Source organism: Crotalus tigris, unplaced genomic scaffold (genome assembly GCF_016545835.1).
Source record: "Crotalus tigris isolate CLP2741 ecotype Arizona unplaced genomic scaffold, ASM1654583v1 scf7180000017666.27876245, whole genome shotgun sequence".
Lineage (NCBI taxonomy): Eukaryota > Metazoa > Chordata > Lepidosauria > Squamata > Viperidae > Crotalus > Crotalus tigris.
In genome coordinates this window covers 4,737,775-4,764,887 of record NW_024096551.1, presented here as the reverse complement: position 1 = coordinate 4,764,887, position 27,113 = coordinate 4,737,775, and the positions used below count along the sequence as shown (strand labels likewise).

General features: G+C 38.8%; 1 protein-coding gene across 1 annotated transcript in view; it reads left to right on the top strand.

Moving 5' to 3' along the window:
* Positions 1–1,430: 1,430 nt before the first annotated feature.
* The window catches only part of ANO10 (anoctamin 10), an 80,503-nt gene continuing 54,820 nt past the window's right edge, over positions 1,431–27,113 (top strand). Inside the window, exons 1-7 of the mRNA XM_039336293.1 lie at positions 1,431–1,561; positions 5,164–5,317; positions 7,462–7,656; positions 8,113–8,247; positions 23,603–23,722; positions 24,661–25,230; positions 26,899–26,954. Coding sequence (XP_039192227.1) covers positions 5,179–5,317; positions 7,462–7,656; positions 8,113–8,247; positions 23,603–23,722; positions 24,661–25,230; positions 26,899–26,954 — 1,215 coding nt within the window. The 5' untranslated portion in view covers positions 1,431–1,561; positions 5,164–5,178. The remainder of the gene's footprint in view (positions 1,562–5,163; positions 5,318–7,461; positions 7,657–8,112; positions 8,248–23,602; positions 23,723–24,660; positions 25,231–26,898; positions 26,955–27,113) is intronic.

Genomic DNA, 27,113 nt, shown 5'->3' with positions numbered 1-27,113 from the left:
CTTTCTTATTCTTCCTGATTAAGAAAATAATCTCATTCCTTCTTAGCTTTTTGTGTCCAGAATAATAGAGTATGATATTCTGTATGGAAGTATCCAATTTCAATCCATTTCAATTTGTTGATACCTAAGATAACAATATAAACTCTAATCTTCCACTGCATTGAGCTTTCTAATATTCATGCTTTTTTACTTTTCATGTTTTAACTATAATACTGTTATTGCGATTTTGTATGTTCTTTTCCTGCATATAAACAACTAGACATCTCAAATTAAGCTATGTCAAAAACACCATTAGTGCTCTAAAAGATCCTTAGCTCTTCCTCAGTAACATAGAGTGGTTACCCACTGAGGGGCCCATTGGCAGTACATTGCCTATCCATGTAGTTTCCTTGATAAAGTACAGGAGTACTTTACATTGTCTCATCTACCTCCAGAATGTTCTTGTATTGCTGTTTCTTCTTATATTTAGCTTGCTTACTTTCTTTAGCTGCTGCCTGGGATCATTCATTTTTATACTCTGCGCATGCATTCCTGGCATTTTTTGCTGATCCCTCCCAAGGATAACACCCTTCCTCCCCCCAGTGAGACAGCCCAGGAGGAGTGGAATAGAATATTGCTCCACTAGTGAAATTGTTAAAAAAATTAAAAGGGCAGTAAAAAGCAGTGACTAGTTCCCCACGCAGGCTATTATAGCTTATAGGAATGTAGTGGAGGGGTTTATAGGTTATTAAAACACAGCATACTGACTAGAAGCCAAGGTTTGATCTGTCACATGTCAGAAAACAGCAGTTCTAATATGGAGCCAGAGGTAGAGATTATGTTACTAGCTAATTGAGGGTGAATTGACAATTGACATCATCATCATCATCAACAGTCTAGCATTATTGCAGGCGTCAAGAAATGATGGGCATTGAGGTACACTGAAAGAGTAAATGTGCCCTAAGTTACAAAAATATACAGGATCACGATAGATTTGCAATGATAAAGTATTTACTGTTTGTGATGGTTATGTATACACAAAGTATAGCTATACTCTCAAACTCTGCCTCAGTAATTATCCAAAAGAAGATAACTGAAACAAGATGGGCTATAAATTAAATAAATAGTTTTGGTGTTTATGTATGCAACATGACACTTCAAAAAACGCCAGTTAAGTATACATGTGCTCATTATACATTTAAATGCCCAGGAAAAGGAAGAATAAGTCAGAGCCATTGGACAAGAAAATAGAAAATACAACTAAATCTAGATCTAAATACATGCACAAACAACTAATGTACCTCCACACTCAAAACCTTTTCTCCCCTCGCAACAAATAGAGGTGCGCGCGCATCTCCCTACAAGCGCACGGCAGGGTGTTTGCAGAGAAGCTTGCTCTGCTGAGAGAACCAATAACACTTTCTTTCTCACCACAGAGGCGGGGCGAGTGAGAGTCCCCGCCCCTCCAAGCAGGCGCAGATCGCCTGGAGTGGTTCCGCCCGTTGGCGGCTGTCATGGTGTGTTGTGGGGCCACGGCGTAGCCTTCCCTCCCCCTGGCGGCCGTTGAGAAGACAGGCTGAGGGTGAGTGAATGGATGAGGGCGTATGTAGGGAAAGAAGCTCCGTTCTTTCTATGGATGAAAAAGGCCGGAGTCTTCTTCCTCATTTCCTAAAAGAGGGAAGGATAAGTGGGGGGTGGGAGGGGAGGTCGAGAAAAAGTACGTTCCAGGAAGGGACGCAAAGGAGGGGGGTGATTGTTTGCTGCTACTATCATATTCTTCGCTTCACCCGCTATTACTTATGTGATCTCACACATTTTGCACTTCAGACTTTCCCGAAACTTAGTATCACCATCCTTGTTGCTTGGACCTTGCGCTTTCTTTCTCTTGGCGGGTGTTCTTCCTTTGGCATTCCCTGCTCGACTCAAGAGGCTCAGCCGGATGGGGGCGGGTAAATTTGCAAAAGGCGAACTCTCTTTACTGTAGCCATTGGAAGAAAAGGAACGCTTACATTTCTCCAGATCAGTCATTTCCCCGTCCAGAGCTCTGGTTATACCGTTAAGAGAAGATAGCAGGGCCTGGCGGGGGGAGGGAGGGAGGCAGGGGAGAGAAGGGTAGGAATAAAATGCAGATCTCGGTAGGTTCAGCCTAACTTGTCACACGTGGTATGGGTATAGAATGACAGCCTTAAATGGGAATCTTTGCTAGGGTGTAAATCTTAAAGAATCCCTAAAGAAGCCAACAGCGCAAAATAAAATCACGGAGGAAGATGACAAAATGGATTAAAGAACAAGTTAAATGTTGATAATGTGACAGATTCCTGACTGAACAATACACTCTTTGTGTATTGGGATGGTGCCGGGAGGGAGGGGCAAGTGGAAACGTTTGCCTAATAACATCGTTGCAGTGATGCAACTTGTGTATTTCCATCAAACATTATGACTCCAGAATGCAATTATCACGGCACCCTGCATGTGTTGTCTTTTGAAATAATTGAAGTTTGCTACAGTTGTCACTGTTCCAAGGTTGTGCTCTTGAGGCATATAATTTTGTACATTTACCTTAAATAATAAAATAAATATTAATACAGTTTTAAAAGTTTATGAAATATTTCAAATAGTTACAAAAAATTTAACTACTGGTATAAACTTCAAAAAACCTATAATATTATGTATTACTATAAAATATCAATAGCACTAAATGATCAAAATGTATGGAAATAATATATAGTCTAAAATCAATATAATACAATAAATATTAAAATTAAAATAGTAGCTAAATTAAATTAGTAATGATATATAATTTTAAAATAGTATCTAACTTTTCCAAACTACTATTAAATAAATTTATTTCTTCAAATTTGTTAGAAGAATCATTGAATTAAATAACAAAAGGCTAAAAATACAAAAATAAAGATTTCTGTTCTAATTAATTCTAATTCTATATTAGATCTATCAAATATATGCTACCCTTGAGAACCTGGCTGTTCTGTAAATTACAAGTGAATAATTATTTTGAAGTGATAAATATAATAAAATTAGACCTAATGGATAGATAAGAAGATATATGTTCTTTAATAAGTTAGATGTACGCTTTATAAAACATAAAAATAATGTAGAAGAACATACACCACAGTTTTAAAATGCCTATTATTTCATGGGCACAGGCATTCTATGTAGGGACTCTTCTTTTATCATTCTTCTAATCTCTCTGGTCTCACCCCTTTTTATTTAGAATAATATATAAGTGCCTTTCAAGTTTGCATGTAATTTTCAGATAATATTGGTATGTGTGGTGCAAATAAATACACAATTTTGAACACTTTAAAATTTCTTCATAATTTTTGTTTGGGAAATAAAATGAAAATGTTGAGCGCAATTCTACAAAATCTACCTATAAGGATGGTAGTACAAGACTGTTGGTAGATTAATGCAAGACAGCAAGGAAATGAGCTTTTTTTAAAAAAAAGTATATGTCCCTTTTTAGGTTTGTGTCATGCTCAAAATGAAAAGCTGATTCTTTAACATTGGCCCATTGCCTTGAGAGAATCATAGAAACGGGAAGGCCAAAATAATCAAACAGTTGAGTTGAAGCATTGCCATTACTAAATTGCAGTGGGAGAGCTCTTGTCCAGAGCAGAGGAGAAAGAGCAAGAAGAAAAAGTGCCAAGAAAAAGGGGAAGGACTGTGAGAACAGCCAGAGATTGATAGCACATTCAGGATATGTGGCAATGATAGCAAAGTGCAGCAATGAATAGAGATGATAGCTGTAGGTTGAAGCTTGGAGAGAATCCCTTGCTAACACCAGCTGTTGGGCTGAGACTATTGTGAGAGACTAAGTATAGACTAAGTAATAACTAAGTTATTCTGTAAACTCAGAAGCTGGCAGCCTGGACACTAGCAGATGCAAATGCTAGCAATTAAGAGGTACAAGTGCAGGACATGACCAGTTTGGAAAACAGTGAACAAAGAACAGCTCAGCAAGCAGTGGAACAGTCAAAAAAGGCACTTGAATTATCTCAGCAATGCTGCTGTTTGAAGAGGCCAGGGTAGGCCAACAACATTCCACTCCAGCAGACTGGGTGGGGTGAGGCAGGATCTGACTGAACAACACCAGAGTATAGAACCCTAGATAAAAGGGTATCAGAAAACTCATAGCAAGAGATGATGAGAGACCTTAGGAATTGGCAGTGGTCAGTAGCAGAGGTCTATAAGAGTTCCAGAGTAAGAAACCCTGGGAATTATCAGTGAGTAGAAAGAGACTCATTGGCAGAGCCCCAGAGCATAATACTGCAGCCTGGCAATGAGTCCTTGTATCAACTCTACCTTTTAGAAACTGAGTGGATTAAAAGCAAGATCAGCTGAAATGGCCAAATTTACTATAGGCAAGAAACCTCAAATTAAGAAAGAGGAAAAATAAATCAAAGAAAAGGTAGAAAGTAAGGGGGAATGGTATAACCTAAGCAACAAATAAATGATAAGCATTGTAGTACAGAACTAAATTAACTAAGACAGAAATGTTATAACAAGGAAGCTACAGAAAGATAAGGCATTGTAAAGCGATGTAGGGATAATCTTGAAAAAGGAATGGCTAAATGGTTGAAGAGAAACAGCAACTCAGTCCAAGGAAAAAGGAGAGCATGAGAAAGAAACAGAACAATCACATCTTGTTTTGGGGTGGGGAAATATGAGATAGGGCAGAACGAAATTCTTGACATGGTTTCCAATAAAATAGCATTTCTGAAATATTTGTGTCTTGTTTCCTGACTAGAAACTAAATCATCGGGATAAACTTCTGTTTTAACATATCTATCATATTTGATACAAGGATTAACATACATTATGTTTCTCCAGTTAAGTACCTTGCAAATATTTTTAGTTTCAGGGTAATCTGCTGATAATTTGCATAAAAATCTCAAAACTTTAAAGTCTATTGCTCAGAGAATACCAGAATGAAGAGGGAGATAAGGTTCTTTGAAAAATGTCAACATAAACAACAAAGCTTGACTGAAAATATGTGGCTAAACTGAAAATGTATTTTTCAAATTGATGGTAAAATTTTGTTGTTGCTGTACCCTCCAAAAATGAAAGCAGACAAAAAGTAGTTGTTTTGTAACAGTGTTGCCTTGAATATTACCATCTTTCACAACCACAAAACTTTTTATTATTTTCTACTTATTTGATAAGTTGGTTGTCAAAAAGATGAAGATAAGCTGGTCTGCATATGATACATTTGAGGCTAATTTCAAGCCTTTGGTGGTGGTTGAGCTTGCACAAAATACCAAAGATGAAACCAAAGAATGGCTGATGCAGAAGATTGTAGGGAAGAAGAAGAATGGAGGTGAGTGCCCTTAGTTTTATAAGACAATTTATAAGCACTATTGACATTTTTTGTGAACATTGATTTATAATATACAATAGAAAAGAATGCATATGTGTAGGCAAAGAGATTTTTCAGGATACTTTTAAACATTTTTTTTTCAAAGAGACTATTCTATTTTGGAAATGTGAATCAGAGATGAATAAAAATAGTTTTGTACTTAACAAGAGAAGCAATCCAAATGTTGTATTTAGCTACAAATATATGGCATATGTGCCAGGATATGTGTTTTAAGTTCAGTTTGTCTGTTTCTCTGTAATACAAGAATTTATGAAATTAAGGAATAAGTTTCAACTCCTCAGAAAATTAACTTCATATTTAGGAATTTACTTCCAGTACAAACTCTCAGATTACACAAGAAGCATTGATGAAACTAATTAAGGAGAGAAGCAACCTAGAACTAAGGAGAGATTTGCTGACAGTTAGAACAGTTAATCAGTGGAACAACCTGCCTCCAGAAGTTGTTAATGCTCCAACACTGGATGTTTTAAAGAAGAGATTGGACAGCCATTTGTTGTCTGAAATGGTATAGTTTTTCCTGCCTGAGCAGAGGGATGAACTAGAAGACCTCCAAAGTCCCTTCCAATTCTGTTATTCTGTATGGCTTAATAAATTGCTTTATTGCAAGTGACAGAAGATGCATGCAGATAGACACACACACACACACACACACACATACACACACACATTCAGACACATATAACCTGATTACTGCAGACTCTAGAAATCAAAACCTGCATGTATATCTGCTTCAGAGATTAATTTTTAGGCTTTAAAAAAGTTAGAAAGGAATTCCACCTTTTGGAATCAAAAGAAATGTTATTTTTTTCCCTGGACCTAAGTTTAGAGATATTTATTAAATAATGCTTCCATCTAGTCTGAGGTTTCCATCTTGCCAGCTTTAGACCTTTTTCTTAGCTAAATTACATTTTGGAAAACCTTTTAAGAGCAATGTCTAATTTCGAATGGTTGCTAAATAGAATCATAAGTCAAGGGCTATCTTCATAGAAACTGTTGGGAATCTTAAATGGGAAATGTTTTACAAATAAGTGAAAATAGGGAAGAAATGGCTATCTTACCCATTTACCTAGAGCTTACATTTTCCTATTTTTTTAAATATAATTGCAGCAACCAAATCAAGTAAAAGAGTTCTGTTGTGCTGAATAAGTGCCCTTTTGTTCTGAACAGTAGAAGATACTGTTACACTTGTAATTTAAAACTCATTTGTATTCCTAGATAACTTTTAGTTAAAATTTTAGTCACAATTATTTGAATGAAAAAAAATTAAGCATATGCTTAATATTCCTTCATGGAAATTACTAACTGTTTACTTTTTTATTAATATAATTTGACTACACTGTAATGTAGTATTTCTTGACATTTTAGGGCAATGAATTATATTTTCTTTTTTAAAAAATTCAGAGCTTTGAGAAAATTATATGGATATAAGATAGAATAATAACTTTATTGTCACTTTGAACATACACTAATCGGCATACATTAAAATGAAATTTCATTGCATACAGCTCTCAAAGAGTCACCACCTCCAAAATACACTACATAAATATGACAAAAATAAATAAATACAGAATTATACACATACCCACGTATATTATATGACACAGAGAAATAACACAATCTAGTTCGGATTATGTATATATGTGCATGGGGAGAAAAATGAATCTTGTAAGTTTACCAGATGGATGGCATATTTATTTATTGGATTTTATTTTATTTTGCTTTTAGTTTGATGTGAGTATTAGACTGATTTATTAATGCTTTGTGTGTAATTTAAATTGAAAATATTAGGAAATATTCTAATCTAATCAGTTTCCACTGATGTTTCTTTTTTCTTTCTCTCTGGATCTACACATTTCTAATTTTCCCTAATTCAGATCTCCTTTAATCCAAGAATTTCATAACAGAAATGACCCAATAAATGAAATCACTGTGTAATTGGTTTAATTTTATCCAAACATGTCTTGTGAACATAACTGTCATTCCCATGTTTATGACTTAGCATAAGCTGTGTACATAATACACACAGTACATCTTCTTCATTATGACCTTAAATAATTTACTTGATTTGTTTTCCTTTTTTGAAGGAGCCCAACTTTTAGTTAAACCCTTGTTGGAGGAAGGAAAAGAGATTGAAGAAAGCAAGAACATATATCTTGTTGGAGCATCTTATTTAAGGCTGCTTCTAGGAGCGGAAACTGTAGGATTGGTTAAAGAATGTAATGATAATACAATGAGAGTGTTTTCATATAAATCTAGAAAAAACTTTAAAGATTTTTCAGGTAAAAAAATAAATAATTGTGAAATAATTTCAAGTTTCTTGCTATTTAGGAATCACACTGTTAACCATTTCAGGAGATATTGTGAAATAAATAAGCATAATGTTATTGGATAAATTTTGCCCAGAATACTAGCATTCTGTTAATGTCTGATCGTCTGAACTTGGAATGCGAAAATCTTGAATATTTTGCTTAGGCTTAAGTTTTCTGTGATTGTAAAAGTTATTCAGTATTCATGTTAAACGTTTTTTAAACATTCTAATCTGTACCTTTATAAATATACAGTATCTTCCTTAATAATTAATAGTTTTAGAAAAGTGGAGAATATTTTCATCATGGGATATATATTTCATATTGCATATAGGATATAAGATTTTAGAATCCTCATGCAATTACTTTTGCTTGGAACTTGTCAAAATAAGAATCTAGTTTTCAGCAATGCATTTCTTTTTTGTTTAGAGGATAATCATGATTTCCTTACAATGGCAGAATGTCAATACATTATCAAACATGAACTTGAAAATTTAAGAGCTAAAAATGAAAAGATGATCCCTGGCTATCCTCAGGCAAAGCTTTATCCAGGAAAGTCAATTAGTGAGTAATTTGTTCCTTTTGCATTGCATGTGTAATTACATTTAAAAAATAGAATATAAAACTCTTTAGTTCTTCATTTTAGAACATTGTATAATGTTGCAATGGTAAATACTGTCTGCACAACTCCCATAGTTTCAGTTATTTATTTATTGATCATCACACAGTCAGCCAGATATTCAGACTAGGTTTGGCATTTTTGTCTACCTATCAAGCCTTTATCAAGAACCTGAGATAGGCAGATGTGGATATTTGATGGTATTATAGATATTGTTGCAGGATGGAAACTGTTCCCAGTAAGCCCGCCTTTTGCAGTTGATTAATGGAGAATTTGTCAATTCCAATAGTGTTCAAGTGGTGCTCCAATTATTTTGGGATTGCAGCCAAGGTTCCTATTACGATTGGTATTACCTTTCCTTGCTTTTGCCACAGTCGTTCTGTTTCTATTTGTAGTCTTTGTATTTTGTTATCTTCTCCAGTTTTTCTACTGAATCTATTATCCAGACTTTTTTGTTTTTCTTATCGACAATTGGGATGTTATGTATGTATTATGTATTCAAGATGGACAATGATTAATATTTATATGTTGCTTATATGTAAGGGTGTAGGTCTATACATATATTGTATATAGTATGTTTAAATGTGTGTTTTGTATGTGTACACTATGAGAACAAGCAACTTAATTTCATTTTTAATGTGTGCCATTGTGCCCATAGTAAAAAAATGACAATAAAGGTTATCTACCTATCTACCTATCTATCTACCTATCTATCTATCTATCTATCTATCTATCTATCTATCTATCTATCTATCTATCTATCTATCTTTCTATCTATCTATCAAGTGTCTATTCGTTTGAATTCTGTTTTTTTTTAAAACAAATTTTATTAGTTTTCCAGTTTTACATTTAAGTGCTTGGAAAGCAGCATGGTGACGGGGCAGTTAATAATTCAATAACAAAGTCTCTAGTACATATCTCAGGTTGCATTATCAAAAATTCCTTTTCTATTTCTCTTAACATTCAATATATCATACTTAAATTAGTAAATTTCTAACCATGACAAACTCAAGACATTTATCAATATATTTTTGCTTATACATATCCATATCCTGTTTTTAAGTTTTAGCTAATTTTTCATTTTTAATTACAATATTCCAATGTGCCTTTAAAATCCATAGTATTTAAATTCCTGGCAACCCAAATTTCCTTTATTTCACTGCACAAAAGTTATAACATCTAAAATATACATATTACGTACTTAAATATATTCTTATTCTATTTCATATAGATTTTCTATTTCTCATTCTAATACATCTCTACTTACAAATAGAATAACCTTTATTATCTCAAATCCATCTGGGCTAAAGAATAGTTCAGAACTGATTCCTAATAATTATTTTCAATTTCCCTTATAAATCTAAATCCTAAGTATTAAGCCAGTTAGTCCCTTATTTTTATCATCTTCCAGAATATTTAAATCTAATAATCATATTTCTCTTCATTTCAAAATCTCCCTTTAGCCCATTAATTGAGACTTTAAAATCCTCTCTAATGAATCAGAAGACCCCCATTTTTTAAACCTAACTCTAGCTTTCTTTTTGTGCCAACCAGGCTTCCATGCCAGTGCCTTTAAATCATCAGATAGATCTCCATTCTTGCACGTATTACTTGACTCAAAGGAGACCATCTAGTCATCAATTTTCCAGAGGAACTGGCCCATTTATAATCATTAAATTGTTGTCCTGGTGGATCAGCTCTCCATATTTGCTCTAGTATCTTTATCTTCAATTTGGTCTGGTCTTCTTCCTCAGGTTTCTTCTGGTTTAAATAAAAGGTCATGTCCAGTTTTGTAGTTGTTGTTTGGTTATCTAAGTTTTCAATATGCTGTCCTTGTTGATCTTTAATACCCTCTTATCTTGATATTACTTTCTTCCGCTTCTGTTACTTTTTGGATTGTAGGTTCTTTGGTTGCAGTCAGGGTTTGATTGTGAGCATTTTCAATATATTGTAGTTGCTGTTCTTCAAGGTTCTCTGTCTTGGTATTAATTTCTTCCACTTCTATTGTTTTCTCAGTTGTAAGTTCTTTAGTTGTAGTCTGGCTTTCAGTTTGTAGATTCAAGCTGGCATCTTTGTCTTTCAGTTTAAATATCTCAGTAGTTTCAAGAATTTGTTCAAGTATAAGTTTATAGTTAATCAAAGTTTGTTACTGGTCCTCCAATTCTGAAATGATTATAGGTAGTCCTTTCGTGAAGGCTATTTTTTTAATCAAGAGTCAGTAAATATTCACCTCCACAGTTCTTGAAAGCCAGTTTCCCCTCCCAGCTGTTCTTTCAGCCTTTTATCTTTTTTTTTTTTTTTTTTGATAATACCAAGGACAGATCTGGGCTGTAAACAGGTCTCTTTGTCAAGAATGTTTAGTTGCTATACCAACGTTTGCCACAAGATGTCCCCGATAGCATTTAGAATCCTTTTCAGAACCTGGACTGAGTTTTTATCCAATGTAGATTCTTTTTCATCTTTTTTATAAGTAGGCAAAATAACAGGTCCCCGTGAAAGTAGGAACTTTTTGAGTCCCCAAATATCAGAAAAATGCAAGTCTAGTTACTTAGTTGTTCTCTTCGGGGCTTTATTTTTCCTGCATAGTCATACACCGCCATTTTAAAGGGTGGGAAAAAGATGTTCCCTTCCCTCTCTCCTTGCAGGGAGAAGAAGTTTCAAGAAGCTTTTTAGAGGAAAATACTTGTGATACAAAGAAGGTAGAATCTCACCCAGTTCCTCTGCGGTGCTTTCGAAGTGCTTGATAGTAATTTTGGCCTCGGCTGGAAGCGGCATTAGTGATGGGCCACGTGAATGGCTGATCTTTTCCCCATCAGTTAGAAGAGCTGCCCCAGATCAAACGGGAGGGCTGCCACCTTTCCGCAATCAGTCGAGGGTCCTTTTCACACTCATCACCCCTCCAGGATGATTTTCGACCCTTTTCAGGGTCCCCCGGCAGAAGAAAACCAGACGGAGGGAACAATCTCCTCGTACATCCGCCGGCGCCACGATTACAAACTGGAAGCCCCTATTTGTTTTAATTCTAAAGTCCCAAAGCAATTTGATTTCTTCATTTTCTATGACTTTCTTTATTTTATGGTCCCACCAGTTCTTGCTTTCAGGCAAATGATACTTCTTACAGATCTTCCAATGCACCATTGTTACTACTTTGTCATGCCGCTGCTGTAGTCAGTCTGTGCAATCTTCTTGCAGCAACTTACCAAGTATTCTCCAGCAGGATGGCTGTAGAATCCACCGGATGGGTTATTACAGCCTTCCTACCCAGCAGACTAGGTCAGAACTTTGGCCACGCCCCTCCTTTGGATGTGACCCCAGTTTTGACTTAGTCTCGAGGCCGGCAGCATTTAGTTTTCAAGGCTCCGTAGATAGATTAGTTTAAAAGAAAGTGAAATCCCTGAATCTAACCAGTCCTTTCTATTTGGCTGAATCTCAATTGACAATGCTCAAAAGGGATCAAATTTAACAAAAGTGTCAGGAAAATGGTCCCTGGATTCTGGCTCGGAGCTCTGAGCCTCTGACCGAATTTCGATCGCCTGAGGACTTCTTCCTACAGGGCGCTGAGCGTATTGAGCTCAGAGCTTCAGATCACCTCACAAACGGGCTGCTTCTTTCCTCTTGAGACTCGGAGCTTTTGTTAGGCAGCAGCAGTGGCCAGCCTTTGCTCAGCTGAGGCACGCAAAGACCTTCGGCGTCCGGAACGGGCAGAGAGAATCGCAGATCACCTTCCCTAGCCTCACGAAGGAGGCGCGAAACCGCAGGTTATTTAGGGAGCTCTCCTTGGCCCCCCCCTTTTTTCTGAGCTTATTTACCCCAATTACCTCAGCTGGGGAAGAAGCTGTTAGGGAGCGTGGACGACATTTTGGCCTCGTGTTTTTCACTGACTGTTGTCAGTTGGGGGTGTGTCCTTCAGCTCGGGCGCCATCTTGGGTGTGATCCCTGTCATCCTCCATCTTGGGTAAGTCAACCATCGGGGATTTCAGGTCCTTCTATTGAGTGAAGGAAATATCAACAGGATTTAAAAAAAAAAGGAGAGAGAGAAAGAGACAACTATTCTGACACCCTTGGGTCTGACTCATCAGCCCATATATTGGGGGGGGAAATACAATTTACTCAGCCCGCAATTACTGAGTTTCCAAATTTCTCTCAGCACATCTGTGTGGTTGCCATCCTAAACCCAGGTGAAGGAGTGAGAGGAAATACTACTTTATTCCCAACTGTTCTACTAAGGTGGCATTTGTCACCGGCTTGACAGGCCCTTTTTTTCTTAGTGAAGCGCCTGATTGTCCGGCCATTGTGTTGTGTACAGAGCGAGGATTGTGATCTTTCCATCTCTGTCATTGGTCTGCGTGTTTCTTTTCCCCCCACCTCCAGGTATTTCCTACTCGGTATATCTGGTCCACAATGGCAGACGGTGCCTCGCATTCAGCTACACAGGGCCCCAGAATGCCCCCCCTCCACAACAACAAAAGTGCAGATCTACCGAATCTGAAGCGGGGGGGGGGAAGAAGAAAGCCAAAACAAAACATATCTCTCAGAGGGAGCCCTCTAAAAAAGCTGAGCGAGAGGCCTAGAGGAGACATTTGGCACTGGAAAAACAATTCTCTAGGGCCCAAAGACTTAGATCCAATGAGGCTGATATGGTTTCCCCTGCCCCATTGGAGGCCCCTATGCCCGAGCCTACTTTGGCTCCTCCTCAGGAAATCCTAAGATCTTGGTCTCCTCTGGGGGAAATTGAGCAGATTGGTTCCCCTCACTCCTCATCACCTGCATCTTCACCAGATCATGTTCCAACTGTGATGGGACCTAGTGCCAGATCCCAGGAAGACATATGGTCTGCTCAGTTTCAGGCCTTTATGCAAAATGCATTCACTCAGTTTATGTCATCCAAAGGGCAACTAACCTTTCAACCTCCATCCCAAAGAGGCGGACCAATGCTTCTGCCACGGATGTTTCTGAGACCTCCTCACAGCTGGGAGAGGCGAAGTCGATGGACCTGGACATAGCTGACATGCCCTTATCGGAGGACGAAGAGGCTGCTCCTGAGCAGACAGTAAATTCAGGTCTTTTTGACCCCTCTCTTCTTAAATCCCTTCTAATCAAAGCGATCACCACTGTCAATCTAACTTCTGTACAGGAGGAAAAACCTTCCACTAGTCAGGAGTCTAATCCACTCTTCGCAAAGAAGGTAACGAAGGACAAGTACATTCCTTGCCCAGAGGTTTTCCACACCTCTGTGGAAGATCAATGGTCCTCGCTGGCAGCCCCACCTACTCCTAACAGTGTAGAAAAGAAGGTGTTTAATGTCTCTCCTTCTTTTTCCTCATTGTTGGAGGTTCCCACGGTTGACAGTCCTCTGATCTCATTATTCTCTACATCTGCTATTCCAGAGGACATGGCAGAGGCCCTGAAGGCGGAAGACAAGAAATTCGAACTCTCTCTCGGCGCATCTGGCCTTGGCCTGGGCGGTCAAGGCAGCAACTTCCTCCTCTTTCTTCGCCAGGGCTTGTATCATGTGGCTTCGTGAACTACAGGCCAGCGTCCCTCCAGATCAGGTTAGAACACATCAAACTTTGGCCAAAATACTGGCTGCTTCACAATACATGGCTGACGCTTCCTTACACGCAACTAAATACTCAGCAAGATCTATAGCAGCCACGGTCGCCTCTCGCAGGCTCCTATGGCTTAAACATTGGAAAACTGACCTAAAGACCAAGTGGCATTTAAGTACAGCGGGACACTCTTGTTTGGATCTATCTTGGATCCACACGTTAGCGAGGGCAAGGACAAACGCAAGATCTTAGTCCACCCCTCAAAAAAGCTGGACAGGAGACCCCCACAGGAATTCCGTAAACAAAGCTTCCATCCCAGCGGCCCCGGGAGTGGAGACAGCCCTTTCGGCCAGGGCAATCCTGGGACTGGTCAAGAGGCTCGCGATCCTTCTACTCCAGACAGGATTGTTCCCAGGATCGCCAAAACACTGGAGCCAGAGGCCAATTCCAATCTAAACGCCCCTTCAGAGGATCTGGAGGCCGTCCCTGCCGGCGGTCCAAGTGACGCCAGGGAGGACTCTCCCATCGGGGGTCAGCTAGAAAGGTTCAGCGACGTCTGGGAATTGACAACCTTCGACGCCTGGGTATTAGAAACCATCAAGCACGGTCTCACACTAGAGTTCTATTCTACCCCACCAGACCGTTTCATCAGGTGCCCCCTCTCCCGAAACACTACCAAGGCAAACTTGGTAGCCTCGGCCATTTCACACCTGATATCAATTCAAGCCATAGAACCAGTACCAAGGGACCAGGAAGGAAAGGGGTTCTACTCCATTCTCTTCATGGTTCCAAAGGCCTCAGGAGGGTGGAAGGCGATACTGGATCTAAAGGGACTGAATTATTTCTTAACCTACAGAGGGTTCAAGATGCAGTCCCTAAAGTCCATATTACCCAGCATCAGGAGGGGAGACTTCCTCTTCTCAATAGACCTCACGGAGGCGTATCTACATATTCCCATTCACCCACAATATCGCAAGTTCCTCAGGTTTTGCTACGCGCACCGGCATTACCAATACAGGGCCTTACCCTTCGGTCTATCCTCAGCCCCAAGGGTCTTCACAAAGATACTAGCAGTCATAGCGGCCTACCTCAGAATGATGCCAGTGCGCGTACAATTTTATCTGGACGATATCCTAATCCAGTCCAGCTCTCTCAAAACAGCACAGTCAGACATTCAGACCACAATACTCACCCTTCAGAATCACGGATTCTCCGTGAACTTCAAGAAGAGCCACATCACTCCCACAAGGAGACTTCAACACCTGGGGGCAATAATAGATTCATCACTTTGCAAGGTATATCTCTCTCAGGAGCGTCGAATCAGCATCAGGAAGCTGGTCCATCAGGTACGGAAGGACAGGAAGGTGTCTCTGGCACAGCTGTCAAAGCTCCTGGGGAAAATGATATCTTGCATGGGCATCGTTCCGTGGGCCAGACTTTACTCCAGACTCTTACAGTGGTTCCTCCTTCCTTATCAGAGACAGAACCTCAGTGCTTCCAATAGGAAGGTCACAGTTCCACATCACACATTACGGTCTCTACATTGGTGGACATCATCTGCAATGACCAAGGGAAGCATATTCAGAGAGCCAACCTGGGTCACTCTCACAACAGACGCGAGTCTGTTCAGTTGGGGAGCTCACCTGGGAACTCACCTGGCTCAGGGTCAGTGGAACTGCTCGGATCTCGCGTACAACATCAATTGGCTCGAACTTCGGGCCATACACCTAGCCCTCCTTCGATTCTCCCCTCTAGTAAAAGGGAAACATGTCCTCGTTCTGACCGACAACATGGCAGCAAAAGCCCACGTCAACAAAGAAGGAGGGACCCGGTCCTGGGAACTGATGCAAGAAGCATCGGCTCTGGGTCTTTGGGCAGAGTCAAATTTGGGTTCCATCAGGGCGGAACATATTTCAGGGGAGGCAAATCGTCAAGCAGACTCCCTGAGCAGAGCCAAGGTGGACCATGCAGAATGGTGACTGGATCCGGCTCTGTTCGAGGAGATCTCACGAAGGTTTGGGCGACTGCACCTGGACCTATTTGCCACCCCAACGAACCCACAGCTTCCCAGGTTCTTCTCCAGATTTCCGATACGGGGAACGGAGGGAACGGATGCCCTTCGATGTCGGTGGCCGGCGCAGCTTTTGTACACCTTCCCACCACTTCCCCTGATACCGGCGACCATACACAAGCTGATCCTGGAAGGTGCAGAGGTAGTCTTGATTGCTCCACGTTGGCCACGGCGTCCGTGGTTTGCTGACCTTGTGGATCTCTCGATATCACCTCCGTGGAGGATTCCTTCGGACCGAGTGCTCCTCAGCCAAGGCAAACTTCTACATCCCAACCCACAGTGACTACAACTAGCCGCTTGGCACTTGAACGGGAAAGTTTAGCCAGGCAATCCTACTCATCCGGGGTGATATCGATGATACAAGCATCGAGGCGTCCTTCGACGAACAGGATCTACGACGCCACATGGAGAGGATTCTGCAAGTGGTGTTCTATACATAAGTTAGAGCCACTCTCGGTTACTATTCCTAATATCCTAGATTATTTGTTGGAAGGTTTGAATAAAGGTTTGTCATCCAGTACTATCCGCAGGCAACTAGCGGCCCTCTCAACGGTCCTTTCCTGCGACAATTCCAGTCCCTTGTCACAACATCCGGCAATCAGTGCCTTTCTAAAGGGAGTGGTCAATACCAGACCTCCTGTAGTGCATCGCTATCCTTTTTGGGATTTAACCAAGGTACTGCAGGCCTTGACATCATCTCCATTTGAACCTCTCAGTTCATGTTCTCTCCACTTCTTGTCTTTAAAAGTAGCTTTTCTAGTGGCTATTACCTCAGTTAGAAGGATCTCGGAATTAGCCGCGCTATCAGTCAGGGAGGATCTATGCACCTTCTTCGAGGACAGGGTGGTCCTTAGACTGGACCCCTCATTCATTCCAAAGGTTAACACTATCATTCACAGATCTCAGGAGCTAATTCTCCCTAATTTCTGTCCCAATCACACACACAGGTTGGAACGTCAGTGGCACAAGTTAGACGTACGCAGGGCTCTGCGTTACTATGTAAAGCATATTTCATCCTTCCGTAAGTCGGAGGCCCTATTTGTATCCTTCCAACCCTCGACTATGGGGAAGAAGGTTTCCTCTTCAACCATAGATAGGTGGATTAGGGCTTGTATAACTCGAGCCTATTCTTCTCAGTCAATCCCCGTTCCTTCGCACGTTACGGCTCACTCAACACGCAGCGCTGCTGCGTCGGCCGCGTGGTCCACACAGGCTTCAGTGGAGAAGATTTGCAGAGCTACAACGTGTTCTTCTCCTTCGGCTTTTGTCAGACATTACCGCGTAGATACCTTTGCGGCGGCTGAGGCTGCATTTGGCAGACGTGTACTCCAACAGGTTGTTTCTTCTCAGGGTCCACTAGCCTAGACTCTCCCTCCCGAGGGGACATGAGGGCTTTGGTATGTCCCATCCGGTGGATTCTATAGCCATCCTGCTGGAGAAGGAGCATTGTCTTACCTGAACGCTTTTTCTCAGCAGGATGATGTAGAATCCACACCCTCCCATACAGATAGTCTAGGCAGGTGATTAACAAAAGGAGCCACTACATGGAATTCATCAAAGCTGCTTCGTCTCGTCAAAACGAGTCACACTCAAAGGAGGGGCATGGCCAAAGTTCTGACCTAGTCTGCTGGGCAGGAAGGCTGTAATAACCCATCCGATGGATTCTACATCATCCTGCTGAGAAATGGCGTTCAGGTAAGACAACGCCCCGTCTACTGTTTCTTCAGCTTCTTTGCATAGATGGCACTTACTGTCTGTTGCTGTTTTGTCAATTCTGGCTTTGTATACATTTGTCCTTAAGGCTTGGTCTTGTGCAGCCAGAATTAGTCCCTCGGTCTCTTTCTTCAACTTTCCTGCTCTTAACCAGTGCCAGGTCTTGTTATTATCTGCTTTCTCTGCTGTTTTTTTTAATGTACTGGCCATGTAGTGTTTTGTCTTCTCATGCCTCCATTCTGTTCTGCGTTTGGTCTTTCTTGTAAGTCCAGTTTGGTCAATAAGCCTTCCTGGCATACTACCATCTTCTTCATTGTTCTTCAGTTATTCTTCCAAAACCCTTTTTTCTTCTTCAGCTATCTGATGTACTTGCAATATTCCATACCCACCTATTTGCCTTGGTAAGTAGAGTCTGTCAATGTTGCTGCAAGAATGAAAGGCATGATTCATTGTCATTATTTTTCTGGTCTTCCTAGCCATTGCTTTTAGTTCTGTTTGAGTCCAGTTCACTATTCCAACTGTGTATCTAATGACTAGAATTGTCCAGGTATTGATAGCTTTGATGGTATTTTCTTCCCTAAGTTTGGACTTTAAGATCTTCATTCTCTTGATGTATTCACCTTTAATCTTTTTCTTGACTTCGTGTGCTTGATGTTGTCAGATTGAAGGATTCTGAGGTATTTGTAGTAATCATCATGCAGACTCTTATTGTTATTTTCATGGGGCATCTTGATTCCTTCAGTTTTCACTATTTTATCTTGTTTGATAAAATAGTGTTTGGCATATTTGTCCAATCCAAACTCCATTACAATATTTTGGTTATATATATGGGCAGTTTGAGCAGCAATTCTATTGCAGGCGATGTTTTTCCATACAGCTTCAAATTGTCCATGTAAAGAAGGTGGGATAGTTGGGCAGATGTTTTTGATGTTTGATAGCCATGTCCTGAGTTATTCAGTATTGTTGACAGAAAACAGTGCAGTGACAAATATTAGTGGTGACAGTAAATCTTGAAATATTCCTCTCTTGATATTAATCTCTCCCAATCAGTCACCATTGACCTGCAACAGTATCTTCCATTGTGCCATTGATTTTTACATAAAGCTTCTGATGTTTCTACTAACTTCTGTTATTTCTAGACACTTGATTATCCAGTCATGTGACAGAGAGTTGAATGCCTTTTTGTAGTCAATCCATGCTATATTCAGGTTGGTCTTTCTTCTTTTGCAGTTTTCCCAAAATCATTTTGTCAATTAGGAGTTGATCTTTTGTTTGTCTGCTATTGGGGTATTTCTTTTCTGCTCAGGTAGAAAGAGATTGCTTTCAACTAGGTGCTATTGAATAGAATCAGCTATCACACCAGTTAGCAATTTGAAAAATTTTGGTAAAGAGATAATTGGCCTGTAATTGCTTGGTACTGCCCCTTTTGTTTGATCTTTCGTTATCAGGTAGGTTTTCCCAGAGGTTAGCCACTCTTCAGTTTTACCTCCTTGCAGTATGTTGTTAAATTATTTGGCAGTGAGTGGGTGTAGACTAGTTAGATGTTTCAAAAAAAAAATAATTATGCAATTCATCTTCACCTGGTGCTGACCAATTCTTGATCTTCCTTGCTCTTTTCTCTACCATTTCTGCTGTTATTACTAGTTCTTTCATTTCAGCTTCTTTTTTATTCTTATCCACCTCCTTTAACCAAGCTGCATTCTTGTCGGATTTCTTTGTGTCATCCCATATCTGAGCTCAGAACTGTACTATTTCTTCCTTGTCAGGTACTGACTGATTCACTGCAGTCCCTCAATTGATGGATTGGTAGAAACATTTCTGATTGGATTGAAATTGGAGATTCTGTCTATCATTTGCAATTCAAGCTTCATATCTGCAGATCCCTTTGGCTATAGCTGTTATTTCTGCTTTATTATTTCCAGATCTGCTCTTTCAATAGAATTTGCAAGTCTAGGAAAACCTCCAGTTTGCACCAAGTCTTTCTGAGGTAGTACTATCCCATCCAGAACTAAAAATGATAAATCTCCAGATCCCAGATCTCCACATCCTCTAAATACTATGAAAAGGCAGCCACAGCAGCACGGGTTATGACAAATGGAGATGTAAAGCTGATTATCCTCAACATACTGGTGATATCCCATTCTGTTAGGCCACATGATCTCATCTAGTGATTTCATGTAGATATTAAAAAGGAGCAGAGAGAGTGCTGAGTTCTGCAGCAGTGGCCATGGACACCTGTCGCACTAATTGGAACTGGACATGGAGAAAGGAACTGAATTAGTGCAACACTGCGCCACCCAATCTCAAATCCTGCAGCCATTCCAAAAGGATACCATGGTTACTGGTATTGAAAGTCATCTAGAAGATAAGGAGAGCGAGGATGGATGCACTATCTCTATCCTGCTCTTGCCAGAGATCATGAACAAGCATGACAATCCTTTCTATTCCATAACCTGAAACTCAGCTGAAAGGGGTCCAGATAATTCATTTCATCCAGGAGCTTTTGAAGCTTCAGGATAACCACTTCCTCCACTATCTTTCCTAGGAAGGGAAGATGGGAAAAATTGCCTCAAGGTGGGGATCTAATTATGTCTTTTTAAGGAGGAGGACAAGCACAGCTTCTTTAAAGGGTGTCAGGTACATTAATGCAATGATGCATTAATCATTGCATGCAATACCCAGAAGTCATCGTCCTGGGGGCTTTCAATGACAAGGATCTAATAAACAAGTAATAAACACTACCTCAGGTCCAACAGGATCAAACTATTTCCATTCCAATGGATAAGTCCATTCCCAGGGCATCTGTAATGGACTTGCACCATGCTTAGATTTCAACCAAGAGCAAATCTGAGTGATTTTATCTGTCAGGTGTTGCACAAACTCCTTCATGCAATCCTGAAGATAATATCCAAGCCTTCCTTGAGGAGGAATTGGGTGACTTTGAACAGGACCATCAGGTGACACTCTGTGAATGCAATAAGTGTGGAGAAATATTGGCATTTAATGCTCTTACTGCCACAAGTTTGGCCTTAATGGCAGCTCTGATCTGTGTTCGGTTGGATTTGTTCTTTATTTTCCTCCAGCAGTGCTCTAGCTTCTGAGGCCATCCCAAAGGATAACAGATTGAAGTCCCCAGGACCATAAGCCTGGAGAACTCTGCTACCAAACCTGAGATGACCTCCAGCAGCTCATGCAAGGAGTTTGCTAAAAAGGAGGATGGTTGGTACAGCAATTAGTCCCAACTGATCCTGCAAAACCCAGTCTCAAACACATAGTTTTACCTGCGGAAACTTGGAGAGCATGGCTTCTCATGGCCAAAAAAGGTTCCTGAATTACAACTGCCACCCCCTCGCCCTTCTCTATCCTGTGGCCTCAGTTGGTGCCAAACTAATATGAACAATATTGCTTGAGGCTGGATTAAAATCTGATAAACTGGGAGCCAGTTTGGTCTAGTGGTTAAGGCACCAGAATTGAAAGTGGGAGACCATTAGCTCTAGTCCCACCTCATTCATGAAAGCTGTTTGGTGACCTTGGCCCACTTTTTCTCAGGTCAGATCACAGGATTGCTGTGGGAAAAAAAAGTAACAGTATAGTATAGCACCATAAATACATATTCAAATGCTTCCCTGTATTTCACTGATAGTATTGATACAATTTTTCTCTTTTTGATGAAATGATAAATGTCATCTGATTTTTTTAAAAAAATTGCATCATGGGAGAAACTTCTAAAAATATGAAACATACAACTTTAAATGCTTGTAGAACTCATTTTGTGAACTAATCAGTCACTATAAAGAGACTTCAAATTTAAATTTAGAGGGATAAAATGCAGTACAGATAATCATCAACATATAACCTTTTGTTTAGCAACCATTGGAAGTTACAACAGCACTGAAAAAGTGACTTACAACCAGTCATCATGCTTATGACCATCATGGTGTCCCCATGGTCACATTATCAAAATTTGAATGCTTGGCTACCAGCATGTATTTATGATGGTTGCAGCCTCTTGGCATCCTTTCCAGTTGGCTTCTGACAATGTCAATGTGGGAAGCCAGATTTGCTTAATGACCCCATGAATCACTGAAGAACTACAGTGATTCACTTAACAACCATGGCAAAAAATGTAAAATTGGGTACAAATTACTTAATTTTCTTCCTTAGGAAAGGAAATTTTAATTCCAACTATGGTTGTAAATTGAGGACTAATTATATACAGTATAAGATCTGACTTGTCAGTATTTATGTCATTATGGATATGGTTCTAAAATATTTAGGGTTTCTTTAGAATCATTGAATTAGAAGAAGTCATTTAAGTCATCAATCCCCTACACTCCATCCAACTCAAGAGTTCAAATTAGAACAGTCCTGACTAATAGGTATACCATTTCTATTTGAAGACATTCAGTGAAAGGGAAGTTCTTCCCCACTCTCTAATCACTGTGCTAAATGCTTAATGTTATGTTAAGATGATGTGTTGGAATGTAGTCTAGATTCTCAGGAAGGAGTGTGTTCTAGAGAAGCAAAGGGGAAGGTTAGATAGTTTAAATGGAGGAAGAGAGTTAAAAGGGCTCCTCCCTCAGAATTCTCTAGAGTATATATTTAATGGTGTGAATGGTCTGCTTTAGTTTGGCAAGATTTCTAACAATAGATGAGGATCAATAAAGGAAACTGCTTGGAAGAACTTTAGTGTGTCTTTTTAGGCTTTTGGAACATGACAGATAACTACTACTGGAATGGGCTTCAGAATTTAGTGATTGTGGTGTAGAGAACAGTTTTCCTGACATTTCATTGACAATTGTGGCTGGCATTTTCAGAGGCAAAGTTAGGCAACTAAATGGACTGACTGGGCTCCTGTCTTTACAGCCACATATCTAATATCTGATTGGCGTTTTAGAACTATACAGAGTACAGAGTAATAAGGACTCTAGACCACAATCACTAAACCCTAAAACTCAACACTGCCTAACAGATAGAAACCAACTGTGAAAGCTTACATCTGTACATTACTAGTGGAATGTATAGAATTAGAATTAGATTAGAATAGAATAGAATAGAATAGAATAGAATAGAATAGAATAGAATAGAATAGAATAGAATAGAATAGAATAGAATAGAGCTGGATGGGACCATGGAGGTCTTCTAGTCTGGGGGCAAGCTGTTCCACTGGTTGATTGTCCTCACTGTCAGGAAGTTTCTCCTTAATTCCAGATTGCTTCTCTCTTTGATCAGTTTCCAACCGTTGTTTCTCGTCCTTCCATCTGGTGCTTTGGTGAACAACCTGGCCCCCTCTGCCTTGTGGCAGCCCCTTAGATACTGGAATACTGCAATCATGTCTACTCTATTTCTTCTTTTCTTTAGACTAGCCAAACCCAAGTCCTGCAGCCGTTCTTCATATGTTTTAGTCTCTAGGCCTTTGATCATCTTAGTTGCTCTTCTCTGAATTTTTTTATAAACTCTCAACATCTTTTTTGTGATATGGTAACCAAAACTGGCTGCAGTATTCCATGTGTGGTCTTACTAGGGTTTTATAAAGCGGTAGTAATACCTTACGTGATCTTGATTTTATGCCTCTATTTATATACAACCCAGGATTGTATTAGCTTTTTTGGTTGTTACTGCACATTGCTGGCTCATAGTCAAGTGATCGCCTACTAAGATTCCAAGGTCCCTCTCACTGTTACTGTTTTTAAGCCAGATCTCGCCCAACCTTTGATTTTTCCTGCCTAAAAACTTTGCTTTTCTCCAAATTGAAACTCATTTTGTTGGATAGGGCTCATTGTTCAAGTTTGTCAAGATCTTTTTGGATCCTGAGTTTATCTTCTGGGGTGATAGCTACTCCTGTCAGTTTGGTGTCATCTGCAAATTTGATGAATTCTCCTTCAAGTTTGTATGTAGTCTTGTATGAGATTGGAAAAATAAGATCTTAAACTCTTCAGAATTTAACAACATTTTTATTTATTTCAGTGCGAAGGTTAACAACTAATGGCATTCTACTTCAGGTTTTTCCACTTCATGACCCAGACCATTTAAAGAAACTTGGGCAAATATGGTATGAACAACTGAAAATTAGATACCAACCTTTAGGTAAGTTTATTGATTCAGGAAAAGAACAGATTTAGATTTGCATAGATTATGTAATTGTTAGGGGCTTCAGATTCACAAAGCATAAGACTGCATGTTGAGTGCAAATTCAAGACCACATATGGCCTGTATGCAAGAAGCAATATCAGATAATACTGGCCTTTTTATTTGATTTGATTCTTTTCTGATACCACATATGGGTATAGGTGTATTGTTTTGTATTATTTTAGTGTAATGAACTGATACAAAATTGATATTCATAGAGGGAATGGAAAGATTTTTTGCTTCCTAAAGATGTTTTTTCAAGAGGCAACTGGACTTTCTTGTTTTTCTTTGAAGCCATTTCACTTCTCATCTAAGAAGCTTATTCAGCTCTGATGGATGGCGGGGAATGGAAGGATTTATATTCCTTGCAGACAGCTGGTCATTTGCATTCTTTTAGAGAGTTGTTGAGACCATTTGGAAGTTTATCTGTGTCCTCAGAGTCACCTGAGTAATGCAAATGGGTATGAAGCCTTCTTGGGACTGCTGAAAGGACTGTGTTGGAATCTGGTGATAGATGATATCGTATCTCTCCCCTTTGGGACACCCATGATCTGGATGGCTGAGAATCTCCATAGACATTTTGCTACAAATATTAAATAGTTAGAAAATGCTTGAAATTGTATATAGCTGATAACTGCAATACAGTACTTACCAGAACAGAGCAATATGACTTTGTAAGTAGGACGCCATTTCCTTTTTGGGAGGTAAGGGCTTGACTTGACTTGACTTGATAAGTTAGGGAAATAGTAAGATGAAGATTTATAAATAGATTCATTATATAATATATTCATTATATAAATTCACTGAAGGCTAACCCCATTTAGCTTCTGCTTCTGAACCAGGTTACTTAGGTATTGCTACCTAGTGAATATGACATTTTCTTTTCCCTCCCACAGATGAAATTCGCTGTTATTTTGGTGAAACACTTGCTTTCTATTTTGCCTTTTTGGAATATATCACATTTGCTTTAATTCCAATGGCAGTCATTGGGCTCCCTTATTATATTTTTGATTGGGAAGATTATGACAAGTATGTGCTATTTGCAGCATTCAATCTGCTGTGGTCTACTGTTATTCTTGAACTCTGGAAACGATCTTGTGCTGTTATGGCTTACAGATGGGGAACACTGATGATGAAGCGACAGTTTGAGGAACCAAGACCAGGATTTCATGGGGTTTTAGGTATTAATCCTGTCACTGGCAGAGAGGAACCCATATACTCCAGTTTCAAAAGACAGTTACGGATTTATTTTGTTTCAGTTCCATTTGTGTGCCTTTGTCTCTGCCTTTCACTTCAAATAATGATGATTTATTTTGACTTGGAATTCCAAGCACGTTTATATTATGAAGAGAACCAAAATGAATTAAGCGCCTTGATATTATACGTGCCCAGCATAATTTATGCTGTTGTGATTGAAATTTTAAATCGAATTTATAGATATGCTGCAGAATTCTTGACCTCATGGGGTAAGATTTTTCCATCTTTTTCATGTATCTTGTTTATTGTTACTATTGTATTAACATGTATAATACAATTACTTCCACTCTTGTATGATAGCAAAACTATCATAATTTAGATGCCAAGATAAAACCTGCAATAAAATAATTAGCGTGAAGGTATCTTATAAGCATAACAACATAGGAATCTCATTATTGGCAGTAGTTATCTTCAATAAAGTCACTGTGAACAATGAATTAGCAAATACTGAAACATCTGCTGGGAATATGTGTGTTGCACCAAAGGTTTTCCTTTTTTTCCTTTTTTTTTGTTGCCCTCTGCATGTCCAAGATGACTGTGAAAGCACTATGTCTATTAATTTTTAGTTACAAATAAAATTTAACAAGTAAGAAAATTCACAAATACAGAATTTGTGAATAAGAAGAATCAACTGTATGGTTTCATTTGTTTTTTTTAAGAGCTGATAAAAAAAATTACTAACCCTAAAACATTGAAATGCAATGCTCTTGTTTTGTGACAGCTAAAATATCCATCTTGTTTGGATTTTTTTTCTTAGGGAGGTGATATCTATGAACCCAACAGTGCCCTGTTAGTTTCAATAATTTAAAGGCAATACAGACGCCTTAATTATCTGGAAATGAAAGTTCTATTATTTTATAGTAATCACTATAAATTAAAATTTGGATAGATTTTTGGGAATTGAATCTTGTCTTATAACGGATGATGCAGAGTTTGAATCTAGAATGGTAGAGAACTGAAGTTGAAATACCTTTTCAGTTATGAAGCAAATTGCCTTTGGCAAGTTACAATTTAATTCTAATCATTCTAGATTGGGCAAGGTAAAAAGTTATTTGAGTCTGTTAAAGTTTTGGAATAAAATAAAAGTTTTGGAATTTAACAAAGTTGATAGTGAACGCTTTGCTACCAGGGTAATTGCCCTGTTCTTCCTAATTCCCTCAAACCTAATTTTATTTAAAAAGGCTTTTCTTCTAAAATAGCTTGATCTAAAATTATTTTAGTCACACTTTACTTAGTTCAAGGCTCACATGTGGAATGTCAGACAATTTTAAAACTCAGTGTAGTTTTTCTTTCTAGTAGTATGGACTCTAGATTACCGAAGTTGATAATACATCTTCTTAAAATCTAGGCAGACTCATGTTTAAAATTGTTCTCTATAATAAGAAAAAGAAGAAGAAGTTTTCTTCATTAGGAAATAGCTATTACTTCACTATTCTTAGAAAGATTCCTTGATTAAGACTTTCTGGGCTATTGAATAAAGATTGTTAATACTCTTTAATAATTGACAGCCTCAGTAAAAAAGAGATGTTAACTTTGAATGTACTGTTTTGTTTAAATATTTAATGTACACTGTAAATTTGTAAACCTCAAAGTAATATGAATAGAAAACCTTAGTGAGAAAAAAAATCTCACCTCCTTATTTTGATAAACGTATAGTAACCTTTACTGTATTTAGTTGTACTATTTTATTTTCATGTTTTTGCCTTGGTGTAATAAGTATACACATGATATAAATATTATATTTTTAATATACATCCTGTAGTTTCTCATATTTTTCATTTTTACATTCATTCTTATCTTCATTTAAAGACAAAATATTTCACTTACTATAAATAGTCTAATATTTTCACAAATTGCAATTTTTTATTAAATTTCAGAAAACCATAGATTGGAGTCTTCATATCAGAATCACTTAATTTTGAAAGTCTTGGTGGTAAGTATAACTGAGGCATTTTGCTCCTGTTTAGTAATACCTCTGTAGAAAGCCAACTGAAATGAGTTTGACTCCAGAGATTACTGTTTTTGGTCAGAAAAGCCTTTTGTGTATTGTGGTTACTTGATTGGAGTAGCATTGTAAATCTTGGGACCACAT